The sequence below is a fragment of the Rattus norvegicus genome, chromosome 5 (assembly GCF_036323735.1).
Source record: "Rattus norvegicus strain BN/NHsdMcwi chromosome 5, GRCr8, whole genome shotgun sequence".
In the NCBI taxonomy this organism is placed as follows: Eukaryota; Metazoa; Chordata; class Mammalia; order Rodentia; family Muridae; genus Rattus; species Rattus norvegicus.
Window position 1 is genome coordinate 77,519,784 of NC_086023.1, and position 26,969 is coordinate 77,546,752.

At 44.5% G+C, this 26,969-nt stretch overlaps 1 protein-coding gene and 2 long non-coding RNA genes across 4 annotated transcripts in view; 1 reads left to right on the plus strand and 2 right to left on the minus strand.

Annotated features, from left to right (window-relative positions):
- The first annotated feature begins 267 nt into the window (after positions 1 to 267).
- On the plus strand, positions 268 to 18,040 carry LOC102556461 (uncharacterized). 2 transcript variants are annotated; one of them, XR_001837964.3, is made up of 3 exons: positions 268 to 390; positions 14,072 to 14,222; positions 17,221 to 18,040. It is a non-coding gene; the product is annotated as an uncharacterized LOC102556461 (long non-coding RNA). The 2 variants fall into 2 exon arrangements; XR_005504783.2 differs by lacking the exon at positions 268 to 390 and adding an exon at positions 8,794 to 8,886.
- LOC134478983 (uncharacterized) lies at positions 7,917 to 8,764 on the minus strand. The gene is made up of 2 exons (XR_010051819.1): positions 8,586 to 8,764; positions 7,917 to 8,214 (listed from the first exon to the last, which is right to left on the minus strand). It is a non-coding gene; the product is annotated as an uncharacterized LOC134478983 (long non-coding RNA).
- A 7,004-nt stretch (positions 18,041 to 25,044) lies between the features above and the next one.
- Positions 25,045 to 26,969, minus strand: part of Txndc8 (thioredoxin domain containing 8) — a 36,150-nt gene continuing 34,225 nt past the window's right edge. The window contains exons 5-6 of the mRNA NM_001004092.3: positions 26,482 to 26,547; positions 25,045 to 25,148 (exon numbers count right to left, since the gene is read on the minus strand). Of these exons, the coding sequence (NP_001004092.1) occupies positions 25,086 to 25,148; positions 26,482 to 26,547 (129 nt within the window). The 3' untranslated portion in view covers positions 25,045 to 25,085. The remainder of the gene's footprint in view (positions 25,149 to 26,481; positions 26,548 to 26,969) is intronic.

Genomic DNA, 26,969 nt, shown 5'->3' on the forward strand with positions numbered 1-26,969 from the left:
GCCTTCTCTTTATAGAGACAGGGCGGAGCGCGGCGGGGCGGGGCGGACGGGCACGCGCGGCGGGGACGAGCTCCCTCGCCTCCCGCGCCCGCCAAGGCGCCCCGGCAGGCCGCGCCCAGACCACGCCCCCAAAAGGTGGGGCGGTTTCCAAGGGGCGGGGCCAGAACAGGCCACTTGAGCAGCTCAGGGACTGTCCTAGTGCTGGCCTCGCTCCTGGCTGCCGTGCTCTAAGCCGCGGAACCAGAACCTTGGTTTCCAGGGGCGGAGCTAGCGCAGGCGCCTGAAGCAGCTTCGGGCTCTTCAGGCTCCAGACGCTGTCCTGCTCTCACCCCTTGGAAACCGTGTGTCCAGCTGCCCCAAGGACACTTTCACTGCGCACGGTGCCCGGAGGTAGATCGCGGCTCCCTTTCACACAGTAGAGCCCCTCTGGAATCACGTTGACCATGCCCCAAACAAATCTAAGTCAGATACTTCCAGACTGGGGCTGGGGACAACCCTAGGACTGCCCAGGCAGAGGTGTATCTTTCGACTAGGGCGGCCATGCTGCGGTTTGCCTCAAAGTGCTGAGTAACGATGACCAGGAAGTATCTCAGTGAGCGCCCTCGCTAACTTTCTGGGTAGTTCTTTGCCACTTCTTTCGCCTCTCCTTCATATTTCTTAACTTTAACAAGTGAACCTGCTACCGGAGAGGCACAGAGCCGTTTAGAGCCCCTGTTTTGTGCCCCATGCATATGCAGGCATGATAGAGATCGGATCGTCCAGCTCCCAGCGTTGTCTTGAAGGATTTAAAGAGCTTGAAAATGGACCAGGACAGCGCTTGGCCCATAAGGAAGCACTCAATAAATTATTGTAATTATAGTCATCGTGAGCGCTAATTAAGCTTGCGTGGTGCCGTGTGGGGCCTTGCTGAATTTGCCTGCCTTGTATTTACAATGACAGTATATAAGCATTGAGAATTTTCTGCCTGGGAGACCCCAGGAAGCGTGTTTGTCAATGATTACTGGGGTGGTGTGCAGGAGGACGGGGCAGCGTGGTGGAAGCTAAGACACGGTTAAGGTGTCTTTGTGCAGCCTGGAGTGCCCCTCTGCTGAAGAAGCTGAGGTGGAGACTGGCCAGAGCCAGCATGCTGGGAGGAACTTGCCTAGCCTGAGTTTGTGGAGCAGAGCTAACCTAGCTAAATCTGCATCCGGAGATGAGGTACTGGAGATGCTGAAATTGTTTTCCAGCCACCCTACCCTACCCACTGGCTTCCTTGGTTCAAAACAAGAAAGCCAGAACCTTTGAACCAGTTGTGGGATGTTTTTAAAGGGCTTAGGAACGTGAGTAATGAATGAGTGAGGATGTTGACAGGAAGGAGCATTGTGAACATAGCCCTAGACGGAGGGTGGATGCTGCCCTGAGGGTGCTTAGCCTTCCCTAAGAGGGCAACTGAGACAGACAGGACCCCCAGGCAGAGGAGCAGAGTCTATTAACTTTCTTTGCAGCTACTGGTCTTTTCTGTCCAGCTACTTTTCAGATTCCTGGCTTTTTGGTAGTTGGTAATCTGTCTAGCAAGGACACCGAACACTGACCTGTAGGACTTGGAAGGGTCCCTCCCTCAGCTGACACATCTCCACAGACCTTCAGATGCCCATTGATTCTGTTTAGGGAAGTCCTGACTCCCCTGGCACCTGTACGGTGCTAACACACATGGGGTAAACGTGGAGGACATTGCAAATACGAGAATGAGGAACTGGGAGATCAGAGTGTGTGTTAAGATTCACCACTCTGCTATCTCTCCTGTCTGCACCCCCCACTCAAGTAGCTGTGCTATTCTAGGGCAGTTTATTTAGCTTTTCGGTGCCCCAGTTTCCCCTGTGGAATGAGGATAATACCACCTTTCGCTGAAGGTTCGAGCTACAATACTGTTTGTATAACGAGCTGAGATACGTGCTTGCCGCTTAGCACCATGGGAACTGATGGCAGGCTGTTATACTGAATGACATCTGTCTGAGATAAGGGTAGAGGGCTGGGGTGGATGGATGGGGAAACTGTAAAACAGGTGTTAGTCCTGAGTAATCAGGAAGTTTGTAAAAAAAAAAAGAAAAAAAAAAGAAAAAAGAAAACAAAACCAAACTAAAAACCACAGGTGCTGTAACATGAATCTCAGAGGAAAGGGGCTGTTTTTTTTTCCTAAGGGGTGGGAAAACAGTGAGCTGGACCTGTCCTTCAGTAAGATCCCTGTGTACAGGGGCATGGAAAATGGTCCTTAAATTTAGTTGTTAGGAAGTGATAATTCTGTTTGGACAGTGACGTCAGAAGAATTTCATGAGTCCAGGAATGGAGGATTCATTTGTTCAGAGCAGTGTGGGGCAAGAGGGAAGGAGGATGGAAAGACTTTCCTTGGAGGAATTGGCTCCATGGACTGAGCAGTATTCCTCTTTGCAAGGAGATCTAGCGCAAACTGACTTAAATCCAAGTAGGAATGCATTGCCCAGTCTTAAAGCTGTCTGTTCCAGAAGTGCCATCTCAATTGTGTCTGGTGGGATGTCTCCCTCACCAAAAGGTAGTCCAGGCTTGGATTTCTCTAGCCCAGTTTCTCTGCAGGAAATAGGCTTGCTCCAGATTGCACCTGTTGGGAAATATGGCGGCCTTATGGGTTTGCTTCTATATGCCTCTGTAAATGTGACTCCTTGCCATATTCTGGGAACTTCCTGGCTATACTCTATCATCCTGGCCAGTATTTAATTAAAGCTTGCTTCAAATTTGGTTCAAAAATTATGAAACTGGTCTTTCTCTCGTGATTCTCATGTTTGACGGCATAGCGAGGAAGCTAGGTGAGTCCTCAGCCACTCTGAGGGAGAAGCATGGCCTGTCAAGACAGGGCCTTGGAATCTGCGTTTGACCAAACAGCCCATCGAGTTCATTACAGTTGGATCAACCCTGACCTTGAGGTTTTCAGGAAGAGTCCAGCATACAAGAAATTTAAAAACTTGTTCAGCAGGACAGTTGGGTAGAAGGCAAATGTGAAGTGACATGAACTGAATCCGAAAGTAACACTGAATGGGGTACAAGGAAAAGGAACAGGCATGTGAAGACAATTGCTGCCACCAGAAGGAGCTGGGTGTGCCTCGCTGTTCCTGTTAGTGACCCTGAGGCTGCAGATATTATCCTTCCTGCTTAACAGGGTGGGGGTTAAAGTTCAAGGATGTGATTCATAGGCTCTGTTCGAGAAGGACACCAGCACCACTGTCGAGCCCATTCCTGGATCCTTCACACTTCTCAGATCACCAGTAAAAACAGAAAACAAACCTGATATGCTAGGTTATAACTCCATTGTCGGTACTTTAAATGTTAACTCTTTAGATGTTAAAACTAATTTGCACATAAGGGGGCATACTTGCAGGGCTAAGTGTTTTCTTTCTTTCTTTTTTTCCTCTTTCTTTTTCTTGAGACATAGTCTTACTATGCAGCCCTGGTTAGCTATGTAGACCAGGCTGGCCTCAAATTTACAGAGATCTGCCTACTTCTGCCTCCTGAGTACTGGGATTAAAGGCTCATGCCAATATTCCCAGTAACATTATGTATTTTAAGGTGAAAACTGCATGAACTTGGACCATCACAGAAATGTGCACACACACACACACACACACACACACACACACACACACAGAGAGAGAGAGAGAGAGAGAGAGAGAGAGAGAGAGAGAACACTTTATGTCTAACAGAGAGTTGTGAAGAATATATGTTCCACTGGGAAATTGTCATATCAAGAAAATGAAACTAATAACTGTTGGTCCTTGTCTACGAACAAGTGACAAGGCAAATCACAGACTAGGAAAGACTGCTTAATGCATGCATCTAACAAGACTTTAATGCAGAATATATAATGACCTCATAACTCACTAAGACAAGCAGCATGTAAAAGCTTGACACACATTTTTGGTGTGTGTCGGGGGGGATGTATGTATGTGTATGTGTGTATGTGTGAGTATGTGTCTCTGTGAGTGTGTGTGTAGAATATGTGTGTGTGTATGTGTATGTGTGCATGTGTATGTATCTCTGTGTGTGTGTGTATGTGTGCATGTGTGAGTACGTGTTCTGTGAGTGTGTGTGTGTAGAGTATGTGCGAGTGTGTGTATGTATGTGTGCATGTGTATGTGTCTCTGTGTGTGTGTGTAGAGTATGTGTATGTGTGCCTGTGTGAGTACGTGTTCTGTGTGTGTGTGTGTGTAGAGTATGTGTGAGTGTGTATGTATAACTAATATGCATAAGGTCAGAAAACTGCTCAACATCACTAGCCATCAAGTGATTTCAAATTAAATCTGTATTGAGATTTAATATGCATTTAGTAGGCTAGGTTAAATTTTAGATAGAAAGAGAGAGAAAAAACCCCCACTATAATTGCAGACTAGCTGGAAATCACACAATCCTGATAGGAATGCGAAATTTCATAACTATGTTGGGAAACAGTTTTCCACATACATTTGTTTTTGTTTTCAAATGAAGCAACACGCACATTTGCCATGTAACATGGTAATCCTAATTCTAGGTTTTACCTCAAAGAACTTGGAATGCAGCCACACACACAACTGCCTATGAATATTCCTACTACCTTGCTCATCAGAGTCCCAAACGACTCAATGTCCATCATGAGATGAAACAGTAATAAAGCTGATGTGCCCATAGGGTTGAGTACCTAACAACAAAAAGGAGGGAGTTGCTGCTTACGAACACAAGCAGAGATGATGTGGAGTGGAAGATACGGGAAGCTTTTAATAGCTGTGTATAGGGAGTGGTAGAGCAGGCCAGTCCATAGTGGTAACGCGCATCTCTGCTGTTCGGGTTGGGAGCCACAGAGGGGAACACAAAACAGCTGTTTCTCTGTTCTGAAGCAAGAAGATCAGAGGTTCAAGGTTATCCTCCAGGACCTACTGAGTTAGAGACTAACCTTACCTCCACGAGACCCTGTGGTAAAGAAGCAAACAACATCAACAACAACAACAACAACAACAATGACAACAGGACCATGCCACGGGTCAGGGAACTAGCTCTGTAGTAGAGCACTTGACCAGGATGGGAGTCAGAGCTCCGTCCTTGATGCCCCAAAACAAAGCAAAACCCTAAGTGGTTAGAAACAGAAAAGAAAAAGGTTTAGTTGAATGAAAGTATTCTAACTCAACCAGCAATAGGAAATACAATAAAACTTAAATTATGTTAATATCACCCACCAATTTGTCTTTCCTCATGGTTTCCTTTCTGTGCTGACCAAACTGAGTATAAAAGACACCAACGGACATGCTAATGTGGAAGGGAAAAGCCCACGATGCCTCCTCAGACCTAGACTACTACAGAAGGCATGCCGAGAGTGGGAGAAATAGTCTTCTCCAGAAAAGAGCCTCGTGTTGGTTATCTAATACCAAATGGTCAGCTCTGAAAGCATAAATGTCCAAGTAAAGTTATACAGACTGAGCAGTTTGTGTTTGTGTGTTTAGGAATACACACACACACACACACATACACACACACACACAGAGAGACACACAGACATACATACATACAGACAAACACACACACAGATACACTCACAGACAGATAGACACAGATACACGCACAGACAGACACAGAGACACACAGACAGACACACACATAGACACACACACAGACACACACACACAGAGACACACAGACATACATACATACAGACACACACACAGACACACTCACAGACAGACACAGACACACGCACAGACAGACACAGAGACACACAGACAGACATACATACATAGACACACAGACACAGAGACACACACACGCAGAGACACACAGACACACAGACATACATACAGACACACACAGACACACAGACATACATACAGACAGACACACGCACAGACACACTCACAGACAGATAGACACAGACACACGCACAGACACACACACACACACACACACACACATACACACACACAGCAATTAAAGAAAATAAGCCATCAATTTAAAACAGTGCAGGGGGTCTGGGTTCGGTCCCCAGCTCCGAAAAAAAGAACCAAAAAAAAAAAAAAAAACAGTGCAGGGGGACACATGGAGGAACTGGAGAGAGAAAAGGGAAGAGGACAATGATGTAATCATAATCTCAAGGATAGAAGAGATTATGATAAAATGGCTGTAGTCAAACAATAGATAACACACACTTTTTAAAGATTTATTTATTTATTATAAATAAGTACACTGTAGCTGTTCAGACACACCAGAAGAGGGCATCAGATCTCATTACAGATGGTTGTAAGCCACTATGTGGTTGCTGGGATTTGAACTCAGGACCTCTGGGAGAGCAGTCAGTACTCTTAACCACTGAGCCATCTCTCCAGCCCCTGATAACACACGCTTTAAAGACGTGTTTAAAGTAAGATAAAAATGCCAACAACTTTCTATCCAGGTTCAGCCCTGATTTATTTGGTTTTAATTTTGATTTAAAAGAATTAGCTTTACATTAAAAACTATAAGAACTCTTTTGGTTTGTTTAAAAGTTTTTTTTTTGGGTGTGTGTGTGTGTGTGTGTGTGTGTGTGTGTGTGTGTGTGTACACCTGTGTGCATGCATAGGCCAGAGGTCAACCTCAGACATTCCTCAGAAGCTGTCTACCACATATGTTGAGACAAGGTCTCTCACTGGCCAAGACTTTGCTAGTGGTTACATTAGCTGGACAGCAAGCCTCAGGGGTCTTCCTGTCTCTACCTGTCTCTGCCTTCCCTGGCCCTAGTAATACATGCACAAGCACCATGCTTGGCTTTTCCATGTGGGCCCCAGGGTTCCAGTTCAGGTCCTCATGCCGTGATGGCGAGCGCTTTACCAATGTACAGCTGAGCTCTTGTGTTTGGAATTCTTAACTGCTATAGGAATCGTTGCTTCATGTTCTATTCCAGAGCAATGGGCAAAGCTCTGGCTATCAGAGGAGAGCTGGAGAGTCTGCAGAGGCCAAGTCTTCTTAAAAAACACCACCTTCAACCTCACCAACTACCGAAAATATTGGGCAAGAAGCTTCCGGATGCTAGGCATAGTTCTATGCCTGTACTTCTAACATTTTGAAGCGGTCGCAGGAGGATCGTGAGTGTAAAGTCATCCTAGACTATATGGTGAGAACTCCGATTCAAAAGGCCAAAATAGGTGACAGTCCCAAATCCCCACCAGTCTTTGGCATCCACACCAAGGTAGGGATTTCATGATGCAATCTGCCTCCTTCATTATCTAGGGAGAGCAGATGGGACAGCATTTGCAGTCCACAGCCATTCAGAAAACTAAGCTGCCTCATTACACTGCCGTGGCAACGGGCGAATTAGCACTGGCCTTCCGTTCGACATGGAGATAGATCATGCTTGGGAAATAAGACAGTTAATAACAATATAGTCTAATGTAGAAGTGAACAATATTAGTAAATGTTGATAATGACTTTATAATTCAGCATTCTTACATTTAACAATAGTAAGATTGGGGCTGGGGATTTAGCTCAGTGGTAGAGCGCTTGCCTAGGAAGCGCAAGGCCCTGGGTTCGGTCCCCAGCTCCGAAAAAAAAAAAAGAACCAAAAAAAAAAAAACAATAGTAAGATTATTTCATAGGAGAGGAATTTGGTTTTATTTATCAGAACAGATCAAAGGACAGGAAAAATCCTACCAGCAGAGGGCTTTGTCTATGTCAGAATTGGGTAATATTTAATGTTATTTTATTTGTTACTATTATTGTATGTGTGTGGCATTGTGTACACGTGTGTGCACATGTGCCTGTGTGAGTGTGCACATGGAGGTCAGAGGATAACTTTTGGGAGATAGTTCTGTCCTTTCACCACTGAGTTTGTGACCTGGATTCAAGTTCTTAGGCTTGTGTAGCATTTTTACCTTCTTAACCCTCCTGTTAGCTCTGTAATCAATCCTGAAGTCACATACAATTCCAGAGTTGCTTTTATTTTAAGTGGAGCTCGGTTGAGGCCGAGATTTTCCTTCCACCAGGGACCAGACAGAAACTCTCAGAAACCCTATTGTCAGACCTAGACTTTGGGAGGTGGTACCGCTTGCTTTTCTGTGCTTGCTCTGTGACAGACTCCTTGCTGGAGGACACGCTCAGGTCTTTCGAGTGGGTGCTGAGCTCTTCATGATCAAAGGTCCCAACTGTGAGTGACAGCAGCTTACATTGCGTGGTGTGTTCTCCCAGAATTCCTTAGAAGTAGGCTTGGAAACGGTCCTAGTTTGGGAGCAAAGAGCACGTATACTGAATTTATTTATTAGTTACCTGAAACAAAATAATCCAAGCTTCCTGTACTTTGTGAACTCCATGCCTGGGTGTCCTGTCGCTATCAGCACTACTGCTCCTGGAGACTAGCCAGTCCTTGCCACTCAGGTGTTTCCTAGTTCTCTAGAAAAATAGATTCCCAACTACCGACAATTAACACAGGAGCATGAGATGAGAGCTGCCTCTGTCCAAAGCCGTTGCCTCAGGTATGGTGGAGACAAGAAGGCTCCTGGTAGTAGCTTCAGCATAGCTGGAGGGTAATAGCTGTTGTCTTCCATCAAGAGTTTAAGGTTCTCAAACACGGAATTATGGGGTTCAGGTACCTGCGGCGGCAGCAGCAGCGGCGGCAGGGCACCAGGGCTTATCCCACTGTCTCCTCGGCATCTGTCACTTATCTTTGGTGTTGTGTGGAGGCTGGTGAGTTGGGGAACCGGTGTGGTTTACATAATCTCCTTACTGGCGACTGTACAGATTCCAGTGAGGTTAGTTCAGGATTAAGCACGTGACTCCGTCTGGGCCAATGAGATGAGAGGAACGTTTGCTTCAAGGGTCTGGAAAAATTTACGCTATCCCTGAGACCTACCTAAAACAGCGACCTTGGGAAGCAACGAGATGGCTCAGCAGGTAAGGGCTCAGTGCTCTCAATCCTGATTACTGAGTTGAATCCCTGGGAAACCACATGGTGGAGAGAACCAATTCCTGCAAGTCTTTTGTCTTCTACCCTTGCACCACGGCATGACTGTACACACACACACACACACACACACACACACACACACACACTTCCTGCTCTTCCAGAGAACCCAAGTTGGGGTTCCTATACCCACACTTTGTGTCTCACAATTGTCCGTAACTCTAGCTCCACCTTTTTAGGCCTCTATAGGAGTCTTTGTCCATATGGCATGTACAGATACAGACACGAATACATAAATAAAAATAAATCTAAAATATAAATCAATAAATTAAAAAAACTGATCTTGGGGTGGGAGTGTAGCTTGGTGGTAGGGTACTTCTTTAGCGTTGTCAAGGGTCTGTGTTTGACACCTAGCACATGCACACACACACACACACACACACATGTGCGTACACACATGAGCACACACACACACACCTCCAGATTTCTTTGTGTATACTGGTGAACTCCAGGAGATCCTTCAGACATCTTGCTTCCAGCCTCAGATAAACACAGAAAGCAAGGGTAGAAGACACCTTGGATGTCACTGAAGATGGAGCTGGACCACTGACGAGGTTCTCAGAAGCCCGTCTTATGCCTAGACTCAGATTTGTGATTGGCTTCTACAGGTTCAAGCTGGGTGTTCTGATAGTGACAGCCAAAACCAGCCCAGCTGCGAGAAGGGCTCATGAGTATGTTAAACCTCTTTATATACCCATCATTTTTTTTTTGAAATCAGAAAGTTTAGCATAAAGTGTGTCAGTTGAACTAGAAATTACCGTGATTATAAAATTATGAGGTGAAGATTATTGTTTAAATGAATGCAACACAAACAAGCAGCGAGCTGTTTCATTAGGCCAGAGGAAGAGAAGGTTTATGATTACTTCCAGAGTCTTGTTCTTTTTGTATGGATGCCGGGTGGATGAAACAGTTACTGAGGATGTAAGTATTCTCTGAGGGGAGAAGGATATTTACATTTCTGGGCAGGCTTGCAGCATGAACATAAGCAATATTTTAGAAAACATTTCTTCATGTGGTAGACAGCTGCTGCATTAGCCTGCCTGGGAGCCTGTTTTTTTGGGGGGGGGGGAGCAGAGGTGCTGTGTGGAGCTAGCATCCTGTTTCTCTGTGTCGCCCTCCCCCTACCCTGTGCTCTGTGATCCTGTGAGAGCTGGCCACACCTGCTCCCATCGCTGACACTAAGCCCCCAAGGTGGGAATGTGTCTTGAAGCTACTCCAGCTCTCACAAGACCTCAGCTCTCTTGGGGAATGATGCAAGAGAGATGCTCTTCTTGGAGTCATTCTTTTTTTTTTTTAATTTAGAGAATACTTTATTAGTTTTTGTAATCAAACCCACGTAGATAAGACCTTACATATTTAATACAGTGTGTTACCCCTGTACAAATGGAAAAAACTTAAGTTCAACATTTCTAGACCAATATGGCTGTTAATTTCTGTACAGTGCCAACTCAACACAGTAAACGGGGATACTTTTTTCCAAAGTTGACAGCACAGCTAAAGTTTCAAAAAATTCAAATTATATATCTGTATATATATATTTATATTTATATAAAAAGACCAATAATAGCAGTGTGTTATGCATCAACAGCAGCAACAGCTTTTCCAGGTTCTGCAGTCATCTGAACAAAACTGTAGAGACATCCAGCACACTCCATTAAAAAAAAAAAAAAGTAAAAAAACAAAACCCGAGAAAACAGCACAGTTCTGTTACTCTTGTGGTACCTGGCACCATTTTTTTTAAAATTAGCTTCTCAATCATCATCTGGAAAGAAAACATTCTGAGCAACATCATTAAAAACAGCTCTGTCACTACTACTAGCACGGTCACTACTACGTATCATAAAGCAGGTACAAGCTATTTTACATCCACAGAGGTATGATACAGTACTGTCCTACATCTATAATACTAGAGGATACAATTTAAAAGGCATTATTTGAGACTTGATTCTACTTTTCCAGCAGAGGGCCCAAAGGATGGTGTGACACAGCTTTGTAAAGAAACATACTCTAGACAGGATTTCCTTTCACTAGTGGCACAGTTCTAAGGATTCATTCTCTCCATGAATGTCAGCTAAAACCGTTATTAAAAAAATGAAATATCCCTAGAACAAAACCGTATAACCACCGGATTCACATGAAGATGACCTAGTGGAGACAAGCTGGACCTCACCTTACCAACAAGCTATCAAATCTGTTATGTTTAAACAGTGAGACCTCCAAGGAAGGAGATGCCAAGTAGTGCTTCAAAGCTTCGGACCACAAACACAGCATCCTTTTCAACAGAAGCAGAAGCTCATCTGAATATGCTCAAGGATGCTGACATCAACATTTAATCATCTCCTCACTCATCCAGGAAGAAGGGGAGATCAGTTACTACTGTACTTTATTGTGTTCAACCAAATCACCATGTTACAAAAATAGCAAGCTGCCATAATAAAAAATAAGGCTCCTCTATCCAGCACCAGATAGCATCATTTTACTTTCAAGCCTAGAAATTGCACACTTGTATATAAACCAACCGAAGATGAGGATTGAGAGTTCATCTTGGTGGATTTTTCCTTTGATGAATATGAAGTGTCCTTCGTTATCTTTTTTGATGACTTTTAATTGAAAATTGATTTTATTTGATATTAGAATGGCTACTCCAGCTTGCTTCTTCTGACCATTTGCTTGGAAAGTTGTTTTCCAGCCTTTCACTCTGAGGTAGTGTCTGTCTTTGTCTCTGAGGTGTGTTTCCTGTAGGCAGCAGAATGCAGGGTCCTCATTGCGTATCCAGTTTGTTAATCTATGTCTTTTTATTGGGGAGTTGAGGCCATTGATGTTGAGAGATATTAAGGAATAGTGATTATTGCTTCCCGTTATATTCATATTTGGATGTGAGGTTATGTTTGTGTGCTTTTCTTCTCTTTGTTTTGTTGCCAAGATGATTAGTTTCTTGCTTCTTCTAGGGTATAGCTTGCCTCCTTATGTTGGGCTTTACCCTTTATTATCCTTTGTAGTGCTGGATTTGTAGAAAGATATTGTGTAAATTTGGTTTTGTCATGGAATATCTTGGTTTCTCCATCTATGGTAATTGAGAGTTTTGCAGGATACAGTAACCTGGGCTGGCATTTGTGTTCTCTTAGGGTCTGTATGACATCTGTCCAGGATCTTCTGGCCTTCATAGTTTCTGGCAAAAAGACTGGTGTGATTCTGATAGGTCTGCCTTTATATGTTACTTGACCTTTTTCCCTTACTGCTTTTAATATTCTTTCTTTATTTTGTGCGTTTTGTGTTTTGACTATTATGTGACGGGAGGTGTTTCTTTTCTGGTCCAATCTATTTGGAGTTCTGTAGGCTTCTTGTATGCCTATGGGTATCTCTTTTTTTAGGTTAGGGAAGTTTTCTTCTATGATTTTGTTGAAGATATTTACTGGTCCTTTGAGCTGGGAGTCTTCACTCTCTTCTATACCTATTATCCTTAGGTTTGATCTTCTCATTGAGTCCTGGATTTCCTGTATGTTTTGGACCAGTAGCTTTTTCTGCTTTACATTATCTTTGACAGTTGAGTCAATGATTTCTATGGAATCTTCTGCTCCCGAGATTCTCTCTTCCATCTCTTGTATTCTGTTGGTGAAGCTTGTATCTACAGCTCCTTGTCTTTTCTTCTGATTTTCTATGTCCAGGGTTGTTTCCATGTGTTCTTTCTTGATTGCTTCTATTTCCATTTTTAATTCCTTCAACTGTTTGATTGTGTTTTCCTGGAATTCTTTCAGGGATTTTTGCAATTCCTCTCTGTAGGCTTCTACTTGTTCTCTAAGGGAGCTCTTTATGTCTTTCTTGAAGTCCTCCAGCATCATGATCAAATATTATTTTGAAACTAGATCTTGCTTTTCTGGTGTGTTTGGATATTCCGTGTTTGTTTTGGTGGGAGAATTGGGCTCCGATGATGCCATGTAGTCTTGGTTTCTGTTGCTTGGGTTCCTGCGCTTGCCTCTCGCCATCAGATTATCTCTAGTGTTACTTTGTTCTGCTATTTCTGACCGTGGCTAGACTGTCCTATAAGCCTGTGTGTCAGGAGTGCTGTAGACCTGTTTTCCTGTTTTCTTTCAGCCAGTTATGGGGACAGAGTGTTCTGCTTTCGGGCGTGTAGTTTTTCCTCTCTACAGGTCTTCAGCTGTTCCCGTGGGCCTGTGTCTTGAGTTCACCAGGCAGGTTTCCTGCAGGGGAAAAGTTGGTCCCACCTGTGGTCCCAAGGCTCAAGTTTGCTCGTGGGGTACTGCCTAAGTCCTCTCCGCTGTGGCAGCAACCGGGAAGATCTGCACCGCTCTTTCTGGGAGCCTCCGTGCACCAGGGTTCCAGATGGTGTTTGGTGTTTTCCTCTGGCGTCTGGACGTGCACAGAGTGCAGCCTCCCCTGGTCTCCCAGGCGTGTCTGCCTCTCTGAGGGTTCAGCCCTCCTTCCCACGGGATTTGGGTGCAGAGAACTGTTTATCCGGTCTGTTTCCTTCAGGTTCCGGCGGTGTCTCAGGCGCAGGGGTCCTGCCGCTCCTGGGCCCTCCCCCACGGGAACCCAGAGGCCCCACACAGTTGCCTCTTGGGCCAGGGATGTGGGCAGGGGTGGGCAGCGCTGGTGGTCTCCTCCGCTCTGCAGCCTCAGGAGTGCCCACCTGATCAGGCGGTGAGGTCTCTCTCCCATGGGGTTTGGGCTTGGAGTCATTCTTAAAGGGACCCTTCATGGGTCACTTGAGGGACCCAGAGATTGTCTTTCTGAAGCTTGGCTGGCGGGGGGGTGGGGTCTGCAGCGGCTTCGCTTAGGGTAGTGCTCTGTTCGGCTATTATGGCTTAGGTGTACAGGGAATGCAAGCTTGGTTCTCTGTGTAGTGTTGGGAGGAGGCATACGTGACCATAAGAGTGATATAAATTAGCTGATGGCCCTAAGCTACCATATAATCAATTAGAAAAAGTTTATTGGGAATGAAAACATGGTGTACTAAACGTTCAGTACATATATAGCATTTATTGCTTACAGGGTGTTGCTTGATTACCCCTCATTGCCATGTACTGGTGTGTCCTTCCTCTGGTTTTTGTTATGCGTCTATCTCTTTATTTATTTGTGTGTACATTTCGTCTGCAGGTATGTGTAAGCTGGTGCTGGTGGAGATCAGAAGAGGAGGCCGATTCCTCGGGAATGGCTATACATAGTTGTGAGCTACCCTGTGGGTCTTCAGCAAGAACAAGTGCTCTTAACCCCCAAGCCACCTCTCTGGTTCTCAGTCACAAGGCTGGTGAGTGACAGAGTCTTGACACAGACTGTTAGTCTCTGAAAAAGACGAAACAGGTGCAAGCAGAACTGAGTGCCAGGAACAAGGACACTGGACAAGGGTGGCCAACCCCACCCCCTGGTTCCCAGCTAACTTTTTGTTTTGTTTTTTGTTTTTGTTTTGTTTTTTATTTTTTGTTTTTTGAGTCCAATGAAAACTATTTAGAATTTCCAAAGGGAAAATGCTCATCTTATTAGCTAACAGGTATGAACTGAGCCTGAACACCTCTGTTTTCCTTTCCCGGTTGCTAAGTGATCTGTGAGCATCCTTAGACCAATAAACTATTGAAATTTATGCGGAGCATAATTAATCATATAATTCCAGCTTCTTGAACTTATTTCCATTTAAAATTGCCTCATCATGCTGGGGGTATTTAAAAGGCCGAGAGGGAGAAGGGGACAGTAGGCAATTATAGCTGCCTTTATAGTCGCATCTTCTGCGAATCATGTCTTCCACAGTGTGATGTCTCTCACCCATTATAATCAACTCTATTAAATACATTTGGTCATTCGGCTCCAGGTATTGAGCTCCCAGTTGGTGTCAAGCAGTGTTCTGGGCTCTGGGGACATTCTTGTCCCCAGGGAGATAAAGCCCTTTGCCTTCACGATGCCGATATTGTAGTTCATTAGGGTACGGCAGTTGCGCCTTAGTTTGGTCAGGTGGTTAATATTTTATGGTATACAATATGTGTTATGATCAAGAACACCATCGATTCCATGAAATACAGATATGGCACTGCATAGATAAGAAAATGGAGGCACAGCAGTATGGAATAACTTGCCCCAAATCCCACAGCCAGAAACAACAAGGCTTACTCATGAAAGGCACGGCTCCAGAGTGACACTCATTCACTCTCTCATATTTTATCCCCTCCCTCTTTAGATGTGGCGACTTGAAGGAGATCATCATAGCTTCTGTCACCACTGCACAGTTGGCAAGGCCTGGTAGTCTCCAGATTCCTGACTGCTTCCCTCACTCTAGAGAGTGGCTTTGTCTGAGGACTGTTTAGACTCTCCTGGGAAGATGTCTATAGACACTCCCCAAAGAGAAGGACACTGTGGTCAGACACTGCCTGCCCAAGGTGACAATATCTTCTTGGAGACAAAGATCTGTTTTTACATGTCCCAGATTTCAGAGGAACAACCTGTTCACTCCATATACGCTAAAGTACTTGTTCTCACAACAAAATGTGATATGTCATATTCCAGAAAGCTGAGGATGACCCAATCCTATCTTCTCTGAGGTTGAGATGTGTCTTATAAACCTGCTCTTTTATAATTGCTGTGAGCCTGGAAGTGTTGGTGCTTGTGTGGCTGCCTGATGACATTGTACTTGATCATAGCTGTTTGCGTATATCCGTACCCTGCTCCCCGTGCTGGAGGAACCCCGGGACCACCTCACGTACGTTAGGCAGGTGCTGTACCACTGAGCCGCCTTCCCGCTCCTGCTCATATTTCAGTTGAATTACAAACATGTTGGCACTGCATTGCTGACTTGTTTGTTGATTGTGATGTTTTTCTGATACTTGTCTATTGACATCTGCTGCTAAGACCATTTTTCAGAATGAAATGCCAGTGTCATATGCCGTGTATGTGCATCTGTGTGGGTATGTGTGTGTGTGTGTGTGTGTGAGAGAGACAGAGGGGGGGGAGAGGGAGAGTGAGGAGGTAGCTAGGAGTACAATCACATACAGCACTGTGGTCATGCTAAAAACTGTTGCCTTCATCCTGAAGAATGATGTGTCCCTGAAGTTTAATTACCCTTTCTATTGCCCCTGTCTGAAATTGTCCCCAAAGGCTAATTCATACTCTATGGTCAGCAATCATTTTTGTGGAAAGACTCCGATAGGCATTTATTTATAAGGTACAGTTAGCTCCCCATATTACTACCATGTCTATCTTGAAATAACAACAAAATTTTCCCCCAGGTTAGATACCTTAAAACTCCATTCAGACCCGAGTCTCAGGTTTGTAAACTACTATGCACAAAGGCATATCTAGAACAAGCCTACTTCCCTAAGCACTTTATGCAGTTGAGGCTGGTTGCGAACTCAGGATCTCTCTTGGTGCATGCAAAGTAGCAAGATAGTCTCTGTATTTACAAGTTCAAAGGCGTTCATTTCCTTATATCTTACTCTCCTAAGATAGGATTTCTCTACTGAGAGGCCTGGCAGCCTTTCTTTGGCAGCATCTTTCTCGTTAATATGTGTGGACGACTTTAGAGCTGGTCGTGTTCTAAATACAGTGATTGTAGAATAAACAGGAGCCACAGTTTTAGAAGGTGAGGCTAAGATACATACATATGTGTGTGTGTGTGTGTGTGTGTGTACATATAAGATATATATGTATATACATATCTTATTTGTTTATATATATTGAGTTTCTACGACAATAATGAGATGCCCAAGGCTAGGTACTTTATTAAGAAGAGAGGTTTACTTAGCTCACAGTTCAGCAGCTTCTGCTGGGTTCTGGTGAAGGCTTCATGATGAATTTCCTCACAATGGCAAGAACACGTGCAGAGGGAGAGACCTCATGGCGAGATAGGAGACCAACTTGGAGGAAACGAGGTTCAGCTTCACGTTCACAGTGTCCACAAAATGCAGCTGCTTGGAGGAAACAGGGCCATTGCTTATGGGAAGCTCAGAGGAGCAACTACATCCTGATGCCGTGTGATTTGCGAGTTGAGTGTTCTCAGGCTGCCACCAATGGAGGGAAATCAGAACCTGTGAGAAGCCGCATTTACCCAGGGCCAAGAGCTATTCTGATAGGAATGTGGCAGATCTGGTTCCTAGAAGAAGCCACAGTTCTAGATTCCATTCCAGGCATGGTACAGAGGTCCACACTCTGCCCCCTGCCTGACATTTCTGGCATCTTATCCTCCCCCTTAGCACCCATTCCCTCCCCCTGCATCCTTCTTTTATCTGATTTCAAGTAACCATTTCTTTTTGTTTCCCCTCAAGGAATTTAACGTTAAAGAAAACTTGGAGATTTACTATGGCACATGGATTTGCCTTTTACAGACTCCTGGGAGAAGCAGGTGCTGACCATGAGGAAATGGATAGTCATGCCCTTGGAACTTTTGAAAACCTTTCTTCAAATGGCGTCACATGGATACAATTCTCATAAAAGCTGTATGGCCAATGGTCAAATAAGGAAACAATAGAAACATGCTGGGAAGGTCCAACTTTGCTCACCCTGCTGACAGACCCACCTGTGCAGCACTCTTGGAAATGCTTTATCCTCTGATTTTAGAACTAACTTCCTTCCTTCCTTCCTTCCTTCCTCCCTCCCTCCCTCCCTCCCTCCCTCCCTCCCTTCCTTCTTCTCTTCCTCTTCCTCTTCCTCCTCTTCTTCCTCCTCCCCCACTCCTCCTTCTCCCTTTTCTTCTTGTTAACCTTTATTTACTTGTGGTGGTGATGGTGTGTTTATGTGTATCACAGGACAACTCGTGAGAGTCAGTTCTCTTCTACCAGTTGAGTCTGAGTTGAACTTGGTGGCGAGTGCCTTTATCTGATGAACCATCTCACAAGCTCTATTTGGGAACTTTTTTAGCAAAAAGACAGGACCTAGGTGGATGACCTTCTCAGCCCTGCCAATGATCTAGACCAGGAGGCAGTAATTATAGTATTTGTATTTTCCCCACTGCACTAAGAACAATGAATATGTCCAACAATCACCAAAGTCTGTCTGGCCCCTTTCAGTTGCTGACTTTGTAAAGGAAGATGGAGTGGCATTGCTAGTTAATAAAATAAATCTCAATCTTTGTATTCTTCATACCCAGATGAGCTTGATTCCACATTTGTGCTGACCTAGAATAAATGCTAACGTGGTTCAAGAGACAAGTTGACCAAGCACACTTTCATAGAGTTATAGTGGGTGTTAAGGAGACCTTGGCTCAGTGTGAGTCTGTCTAAGGTAATTGTTACGAGCTATAGAGTCACAAGGAGAGAAGCTTTGGAGCAGGGGCAACATGGTTAGAAAGGCAAGCACCAGTGAGGACTCGGATAGTTTTGAGTTATGGTAATCTACTATGGAAGGGAAAGTTGAATGACAGCTGCTGCTGAATTAGACTAGAAACGAGTGAGGCCTTGGACACATGGACTGCGCATCAGCTGACAGTGGGCTAATGGGCACACGGAGCTCTTCCCCAGGGTAGCTCTGTGGGGCTGCTCAGGTCGGCGCCATGAGGACTCATGCCCCACAGAGTATCTCCTGAGAAATGTGAGAAGAGCTGTTTTTACATCAAACTATTTTGTGCAATCTGAGTGACTATTTCCCTTTTCTGGCATTTCTTTCATGATAGACAGTTCATATCTGTGTATGCTCACAGCACACAGTGATGGCTTCCATATACGTCATGACTTTGCATTCAGGACCCGCCTTCCTGTTCCTGCTCTCCTGCAGTTCTAATCCATTCCCTTGTAAACCTTCTCCCACCCTCTTGTTCCATACCCACCCATTTATGAATCACATATCTCCATAAAATCCAGGATCCACAAATGAGGAAAAGCATATGCTGTTTGTCTCTCTGACTCTGACTCATTTCATTTAACAGGATAATCTCCAGTTGCATCCATTTTCCTGCAATAAAATTCCATTGTGCACACATATCAATATTTTCTTTATCCATTCATTTGTTGATAATGCCTTTTTTTTCTAAAAAAGATTTATTTATTTATTTAATGTATGTGAATACACTGTCACTGTCTTCAGACACAGCATCAGATCCCATTACAGATGGTTGTGAGCCACCATGCAGTTGCTGGGGATTGAACTCAGGACCTCTGAAAGAGCAGTCAGTGCTCTTAACCGCTGAGCCATCTCTCCAGCCCAATAGATGTCTTAGTTATTTTTCTACCACTGTGACTGCGGGAACTTAGAGAGGAAAGGGTTTATTTGGAGCTAACCATTCAGATGGTTAGAGTCTGTGACCTTGATGGCAGAGAGCCTGACGGCAGCCCTGCAGGCATGGGGCTGGAGCAGGAGCTGAGAGCTTTATACACTGACACAACAGTCACGAGGCAGAGGGAGATTTGGAGGGAGGGACGGAGGGACATACCTCCTCCAATGAGTTCACACTTCCTCCAACAAGGCCACATCTCCTAACCCTTCCCAAACAGTTCCAACCCCTGGGAACCAAGCATTGAAACGTATGAACCTACAGGGCCATTCTCATTCAAACCCATGCCATCTAGGCCGATTGCATTGCCTTAGTGTTGTGAAGAGTGTTACAAACACACAACTAGGAATGTCTCGGTAGTGTCCTGACCAGGAGTCCTTCAGACGGTTACCCAGGAGTGTTAGAACGGTGTCATTTCTCTAGAATCTCTTATCTGCCTAAACACAATCTGTTAATGACTCATAAGAGACAGTAGTCATTTACACACGTTAATTATCTTCCTCATACCTTAGCATCTGTGGTTAAACATTGTCGACTATGAAAATCCCTACACTACTGGGAATTTTTTTAAAACTTCAACTTCCCTGGTGTCTATACAATGATTTTTTTTTTTAGGCTGTTGAAGAATACAGAAGAGTTGGGGGAGAGAAGAAGGGAAGATGCAGGGAGGGAGAGAGGGAGAAAGACTACCAGAAAAGGAAGAAAGTGAATATGCCCAAGATGTTATCATATGGCTATACAGACAGAGATGAAGGCATGACGGTCAGGCTTCACCATCCTCTCAGAGTAGCTCACGAACCTTGTTTTGGGCAAGTGCCACCCTAAACACTTCATGTGCTCTAGCCTATTTACACTGTGTAGAGGTATCCATAGGAGTCTGGCTTACAGTTGAGAAGACTGATCTTCATGGAGGCCCCCCGATTGGCAGTGGTGCAGTCATAGCTGCACACTGAGGTCTTTCCAGTTTCAGAGCATATGACTCTTCCATGGTTGTGCATGGCCTCCATGGCAAAGGTTTAAAGTCAAACAGTGATGGGTTGCTAGCTAAATGAATAGAGACAGAATCAGTCACAGCATGGAGCAGATTCCATCGGGACCGCTGTCGCCATTTATTGCGTCTGATTTGTACTGGATATAATTCTCATGCTCATAATGTGGTCTGTACAGGAGCAGTTTGTAGACATGTCTGCCTAGAAACCATGCAGTGTGTGTGCTGTCACTGCATCATCACTGATGAACTAGAGCAGTTGTTCTCGACCAATGGGGTCGTGACCCTTTTGGGGATTCAATGACCGTTTCATGGTGGTTGAATATCGGATAGTCTACATACCAGATATTTACATTATGATTCATAACAGTGGCAAAATTACAGTAGTAACAAAAATAAAATTTTTAAAAGATTTATTTATTATATATAAGTACACTGTAGCTGTCTTCAGACGCACCAGAAGAGGGCATCAGATCTCTTTACAGATGGTTGTGAGCCACCATGTGGTTGCTGGGAATTGAACTCAGGACCTCTGGAAGAGCAGTCGGGTGCTCTTAACCGCTGAGCCATCTCTCCAGCCCAACAAAAATAATTTTATAGTTGGGGGATCAGCACAACATGAGGAACTGCATTAAAGGTTCATAGTACTAGGAAGGTTGAGAAGCGCTGAGCTAGAGAATAGTGCAAACAATACTGAGCCGTCCCACAGGGCAGGGTGTAGAGTGGAATGTTAGATCTGAGCACATTATCTTCTCACCCTCCATCCCTGACTGCCCCCTCCACCTCCCCAGGTAGAAGTAGAAACAGATTCCTGATCACCCATGCCATCCTAGGGGAAATCAGGTGTGTAGTCACATGACCAACATTTACAAGACTCTACTAAGTACATGATAATGTCTTAGGTTTGGGCTTATACAGATGAAAAGACACAGCTTCAGTCTTGGTTCCTATCTGCTGTCACTTCTTCCCAGGTTGGATCGTCGGATCTCTCTCTCTCTCTCTCTCTCTCTCTCTCTCTCTCTCTCTCTCTTTCTCTCTCTCTCTCTCTCTCTCTCTTTCTCTCTCTCTCTCTCTCTGTGTCTATGTGTCTGTGTGTTTATGTGCACCATTTGCATATAGCTGCTTGAGGAGGAGGCCAGAGGGCATCAGATTCCAGGAACTGGAGTTGCAGGCAGTTGTAAGCTGACTGATGTGTGTTCTGGGACATCAGCCCAGGACCCCTTCGAGAACACTAAGTACTCTCAACCTTGGAACCATTTCCAGCCCCTCCCTGCCCCATGTTCAGGAGAATGTTTACTTCAGAACCCCCGGACTCTCCATATGTCCCCTTCTTGTACCCATAGATTCTGAGCTGGGGCACTCAGATAGGGCTAAATGTGCCTTTCTAACAAGTTCACAAACCATGCCGAGGCTTCCGGTTCCAGATCCTCACTTTGAGATCGCTCATACCTGGCCACCACGAGTCACAGATGAGGCTCTCTTCCATTGCCTTCTTGACTCAGCTTGTCAGGCCTGACTTCACAATGAGAAATAGATTTGGTGGTGTTGCTTACCAATGACTAAGCTGGCTTCCTGAAATGTTCACAGCACGACAGTAGACAGTTCTTGATCCTTTCCTTCTCAAGAAAATGCTGGCCCTCAGATTGAATTGTAATTTTGGAAGATGAATAGTGTTGGTAAGTAAAAATTAATTTACAAAGAGTAAACTCACAGTTTGGCAATGGATAGTAAGGCAAACATCAAGTTTCATCTTTTTTCCCTTTCTCGTTTGCAGTAGAAAGGCACACTACCTCCTGCTTTTAAGCAAGAAAAGTCACACCAAGACCTTGACTTCTAAGGGTGAGAGGGGGCAGCCCTTAGTCTGTAGCGATAATAACTTTTGGGTTCTGGGATGTGTTCTGCTCTACTGCTAAAGGCCAGGCTGGAAAAACAAGGCAGGAAACTAGGCCCTTGCCTGTTCCCGTAGGCATGTAGAGACTGTGAGATGCCTAAGAGGCCAGGGACATTCATGTGTCATGTACCATATCCAGGCATGGCTCATTTCCCACTTCACTGTGTCTATTCAAAGACATTTTCAAGGCTTCTCTTTTCAAAGGACCAGTGGCTTTTGAGCTTGGGCTTTGAAACACCAGTTCTTGACTTAGACCTGCCTGCCTTGCAAACAATGCTGGTTAAGAGTTTGTGTTCCATGAGTGTAAATGTGTTGGAAACATACACTCCCCACCCCATGCACCAGTATGAGATGCAGGGTATTTAAGAAATGACTAGTGGATTATGTTATTATTGGAGGTAGGGTCTCAGCTATGGAGCTGCCTGTCCTGTGGTAAGGCTAGACAGTGGGAAGGGAGTGTCAGACTTTTTTTTTTTTTTTTTTTTTTTTTTTCTTTTTTCGGAGCTGGGGACCGAACTCAGGGCCTTGCGCATGCTAGGCAAGTGCTCTACCACTGAGCTAAATCCCCAACCCCGGGAGTGTCAGACTTGAGACAAGGACTTGCAGCCCTCAGAAACCATGTTCAGTCTCTTTACCCTACAAAGGTTGCTGTCTGTACCCCTAGTGGTGGGACATGGACTTAAAGAGTGCAAACATCATGAAAAATATGATTCGTATTTAAAAGCAGAAAGAGGCAAAAAGCACATTCACTCTGTCTGATTTGACAGCTGCAGTTTCATACATACCTCAATCCCTCTCCTTTTGCCTCTCCTCCCAGTTCTTCCTTCTCCATTCCTTCATTTTTAGTGAAGATCTAGGGACTGGCCCCAAGGCCTTCAGAATTCTAAGCAAGTGTCCTACTCCTGAGCCATACCTTAAGCTCTATAAGTGACTGGCTCGATAAAATGAACACAGCAGGCAAGATCTGAAAAAATTTTGACCCTTTTAGTAAGCAGGGAGTGTGGCTAGTACAATTACAGAGAGTCTGACACTGTTGCAAATGCTCAACTATATTGTATCCTTTCAACCCATAGTTTTCAACTTAGGCATCCCACAGCTAGGGACCTAACAGAGTCTCCTGGGAAAACACTGAGGAAGTCACTGAATTACTACCTGTCTTCTTACACTTGAGTAAGGAAATACAGATGAGAGTAATACGTGTTAACTTGACACAAGCTAGAATCAACTTGGGAGGGGAATAACTCATCGAGTAGAGATTTCTTTCATCAGATTGGCCTATAGGCAAGTCTTTGGAGATTTTTTGATTAATGATTGATGTTGGAAGGCTCTGCGATGCCACCCTTGGGAAGGCACTTCTGGGTTGTAGGAATAAGCAAACTGAGGCGGCCAGGGGCAGCAAGCCAGTAAGCAGCACTCCTCCATGGTCTCTGTTCTAGTTCCTGCCTTCTGGTCCCTGCTTGACCTTGATATCCTGCCTTGGCTTCTCTCAATGATGGGCTGAGGTTCATTAAGCCAAATGAACCCATTCTTTCCTAAGTTGATTTTGGTCTTAGTATTTTTTTTTCTTCTCAGTGTTTTTATTTATTTATTTATTTATTTATTTATTTATTTATTTATTTATTAAAGCGGGGGTTGAGGAAGTTCATACGGTATATCTTGATCATGTTCTTCCCTCTCCCTTTCCTCCCAGGCCCTCCCAATTCCCTTTTTGTTCTCTACATTTTCTTTCTTTCTCTCTTTAAAACAAATACACAAACAACTCCCCCAAACTCCACAAGAAACACACACAACACTGTCCTCCTCCACAAAAACACAAAGGGTGGAAATCAAAATAGCAATCAAAAGACCAATGAGACAAAACAAAACAAAACAAAAAGCAAGGCCAAAACAAAGTGAAACAATACAAAAAAAAAAAACAAAACAAAAAACAAAAACAAAACCCTACACAAATACCATTGGGTTAATTTCTCATTGGTCAACTACTCCTGAGCATGGATCCTGCCCTGAAGTATGGTTAAAATGCCCACAGACAAAAACCAATTTTTCCCTTGCCAGTGGGATCTTGTCCGGCTTGAACACGTGCAGGTCTTAAGTGTGCTGCTACAGGGTCTGTAGGGTTTGTAGGTTCACCAGTCAGTCCTACTGTGTCTGGTCTGTTCCTTGGAGATGCCCATCTTCCACATAGGTCCCCGGGGAAGGGTTTGATGAGGATATCCCATTTAGGACCCTGTGCTCCAAAGTTGTCTGGGTGTTTTTATCACAGAATAGAAAGCAAACTGGGACAAATAGTGGATACAGTTCAATGGTTTAAGAGGGCTTAGCCTTGATTCTTGGACCCTATGGTGGTTTGAAGACACTTGGCCATGGGGGAGTGGCACTAATAGAAGGTGTGGCCTTGTTGGAGGAAGTGTGTCACTGTGGGGGTGGGCTTTGAGACCCTCCTCCTAGCGGCCAGTGAGACAGTCTTCTGCTGAAGAACCCCCAGCTCCTTCCCCAGCACCATGCATGTCTGCACACCGCCATACTTCCAGCTATGACGATAATGGACTGAACCTCTGACCAGCCCCAGATAAATGGTGTCCTTTTAAGAGTTGCCTTGGTGATGGTGTCCTCGTCACCAAGTAATGGAAAACCTAGCTAAAACAGACCCCAAACCAAACAAAACAGGACAAAACAAAGCACTCCCCTCCCCAACAGTGGCATACCTAAGATAAATTCTTTGATCATGTGGTTTGATCACGAGTTTTTTCCTATCTCTGGGAAATCTTGATGACCTGCTGGTAACTTAGATTCAAGTGGGCTCTGCTGTGAAGGTCACAAAAAAACACCCAAGGACATGCCCAGAGCAAGGCTGACTAAAAGAATGGAACTAATACAATTCTGCTACTGCAAGGGTTTCAAGCAAGGTCTTGTGAGGATCATTATGCTACCTTCTTCCTTCCGGACATCCGGAGAGAGACTGAGAGACATAGGGCATGCTGATAATTAAGACACACAGCATTTGCTGCTGCTTTAGAAAAGGTTGCAGGTATATTTGGGTGTCAGTTTACATTAGCTCTTGAATCTTCTCTTCCAGTTTTTCAATATCAGCGCCTTGAAATTCAAAAATCTGTTTCAAACACACAAAAGCACAAAAATATTTATTGACTTAAGCATCAAAGAGTTTTGTGCTGGTTGTAAAAATTGTTTCTCATTTCCATAATTTTAAGAGGAAAATTGATAATTTTCAAGTATCAATACACATTAAGCAGTTTGAATTCATGACCTTTATTGTTTGTAGCATGATCAAGCGCACTCAGGTGGTGCGGCCACAGACAAAGTGCTACTCTTTCAAATGGGTGATGTGACTATTTCTCCAGAGTCTCTATAATTCTTCTTAATGTATAACAGAAAACATACAACAATGCTGGAGAGGAAAAAGCCCAGCCCTTGAAATTAAAGCTCATTATATATGCATCAAGGGCTAGTTTGATTATAAACACAAATTTTCCAAAACTAAAAATCTTTTTGTGACTTCTAGCCAGATTCTAACACGTGCATTTTTTACACAGGTTTTTACAACCCCAACTCAGGGTATATTTCATAGTGGATGGTATATTTTAATTGTGGTGCTTTTTTAATAGTATATGAAATAATAAACTCTCTATCTTTCTCTTTTTGAGACAGGTTTTGGTTAGTCGAGTCTGACTGTAAAGTCCTGGTTCCCCTGCCTCCTACCACGAAGTGCTAGGATTACAGGCATATAGCAAACAGGCCCCGTTGGAATATCTCTTCAATAGCTCTCTTACAATAGGTTTGGGGAGATAGCTCAGCTGAAGTGCTTGATGCACAAGCATAAATGATTTACATTTGATTCCCTAGAACTAAAACAATGAGACACAGTGGACTTCCTGTGATCACAATCCTTGTGCCGGGGAGGTAGAGACGGTTGGATCACTGGGTCTGGATGGACAGCCAATCTAGATTACTTGGTGATCTCCAAGCCAATGAGAGGCCCTAAACCACTGAGATGGATGGTTCGTGTGGAACCATGCTGGGGTTGTTCTCTGGCTTCCACAGGTACCCCCGTACACTCACATGGACACATACAAGTAAGCACATTACCCTTAATAAAACAAGGATGTCAGCCCACACTTTGGAACCACTATCGTGCCAATCCTAAGTGTATTTGTTAGTCATTTGGGTAAACTGAGACAAGATCAGACAAAGCTTCTGGGAAGCAGGTCTCGAAGCCAGGAATGTGTTAGGACTTTGACGTAGGGGCTGGGAAATTCCAGAACAAAGCTCTGTGCTCAGTGTGCTGTGGAAAAGTAACTGTGCTCACACCTCATGTTTGGGCTTCCCCACTCAGCAGCATCCCTTTTGCGCCTGCCATTTTGTTAACCCCTTGAATGCCAGCCCTGGGTGTGGACCACTTTCCCTCTTGGTCTCATTTCACTCACCTTCTTGCTCCCTGGTCCACTTCTGAAACAGCACAGTATTCTTTTGAGTCTTGAGAATGGAGTGACCTAGGTGTGGGTGCAGAATTTCATGATTTATCTGAGTTACTGGCATGTTTTCATTCCCCTATAAATAACTCCCCGGCTTCTGGGAGGAAGATAGCAGAAGAAATCTGCCGATGGGTCTCCTTTTCAGGACTGGGGAACATCTCAGTTTGCAAAATGTTTGCCTAGCATACACAAAGTTCTAGGCTTGATCCCCAGCACCCCGTAAACCAACTGTGGAGGTGTGTACCTGTAATCCCAGCATCCAGGAGGTAAAGAAGGTGGAAGGATCAGAAGTTCAAGCTCATCATGACCTTCACAGAGCGTTTGAGGTCAGTCTAGGCTACACTAGACCTTTTTCTTCCTAATGGACTGGAGGGTGGCTCTGGGGCATGAAAGGAGTTTCACAATTGGGAACGCAGGGTGTGGGCGGTGTTGAATTCCAC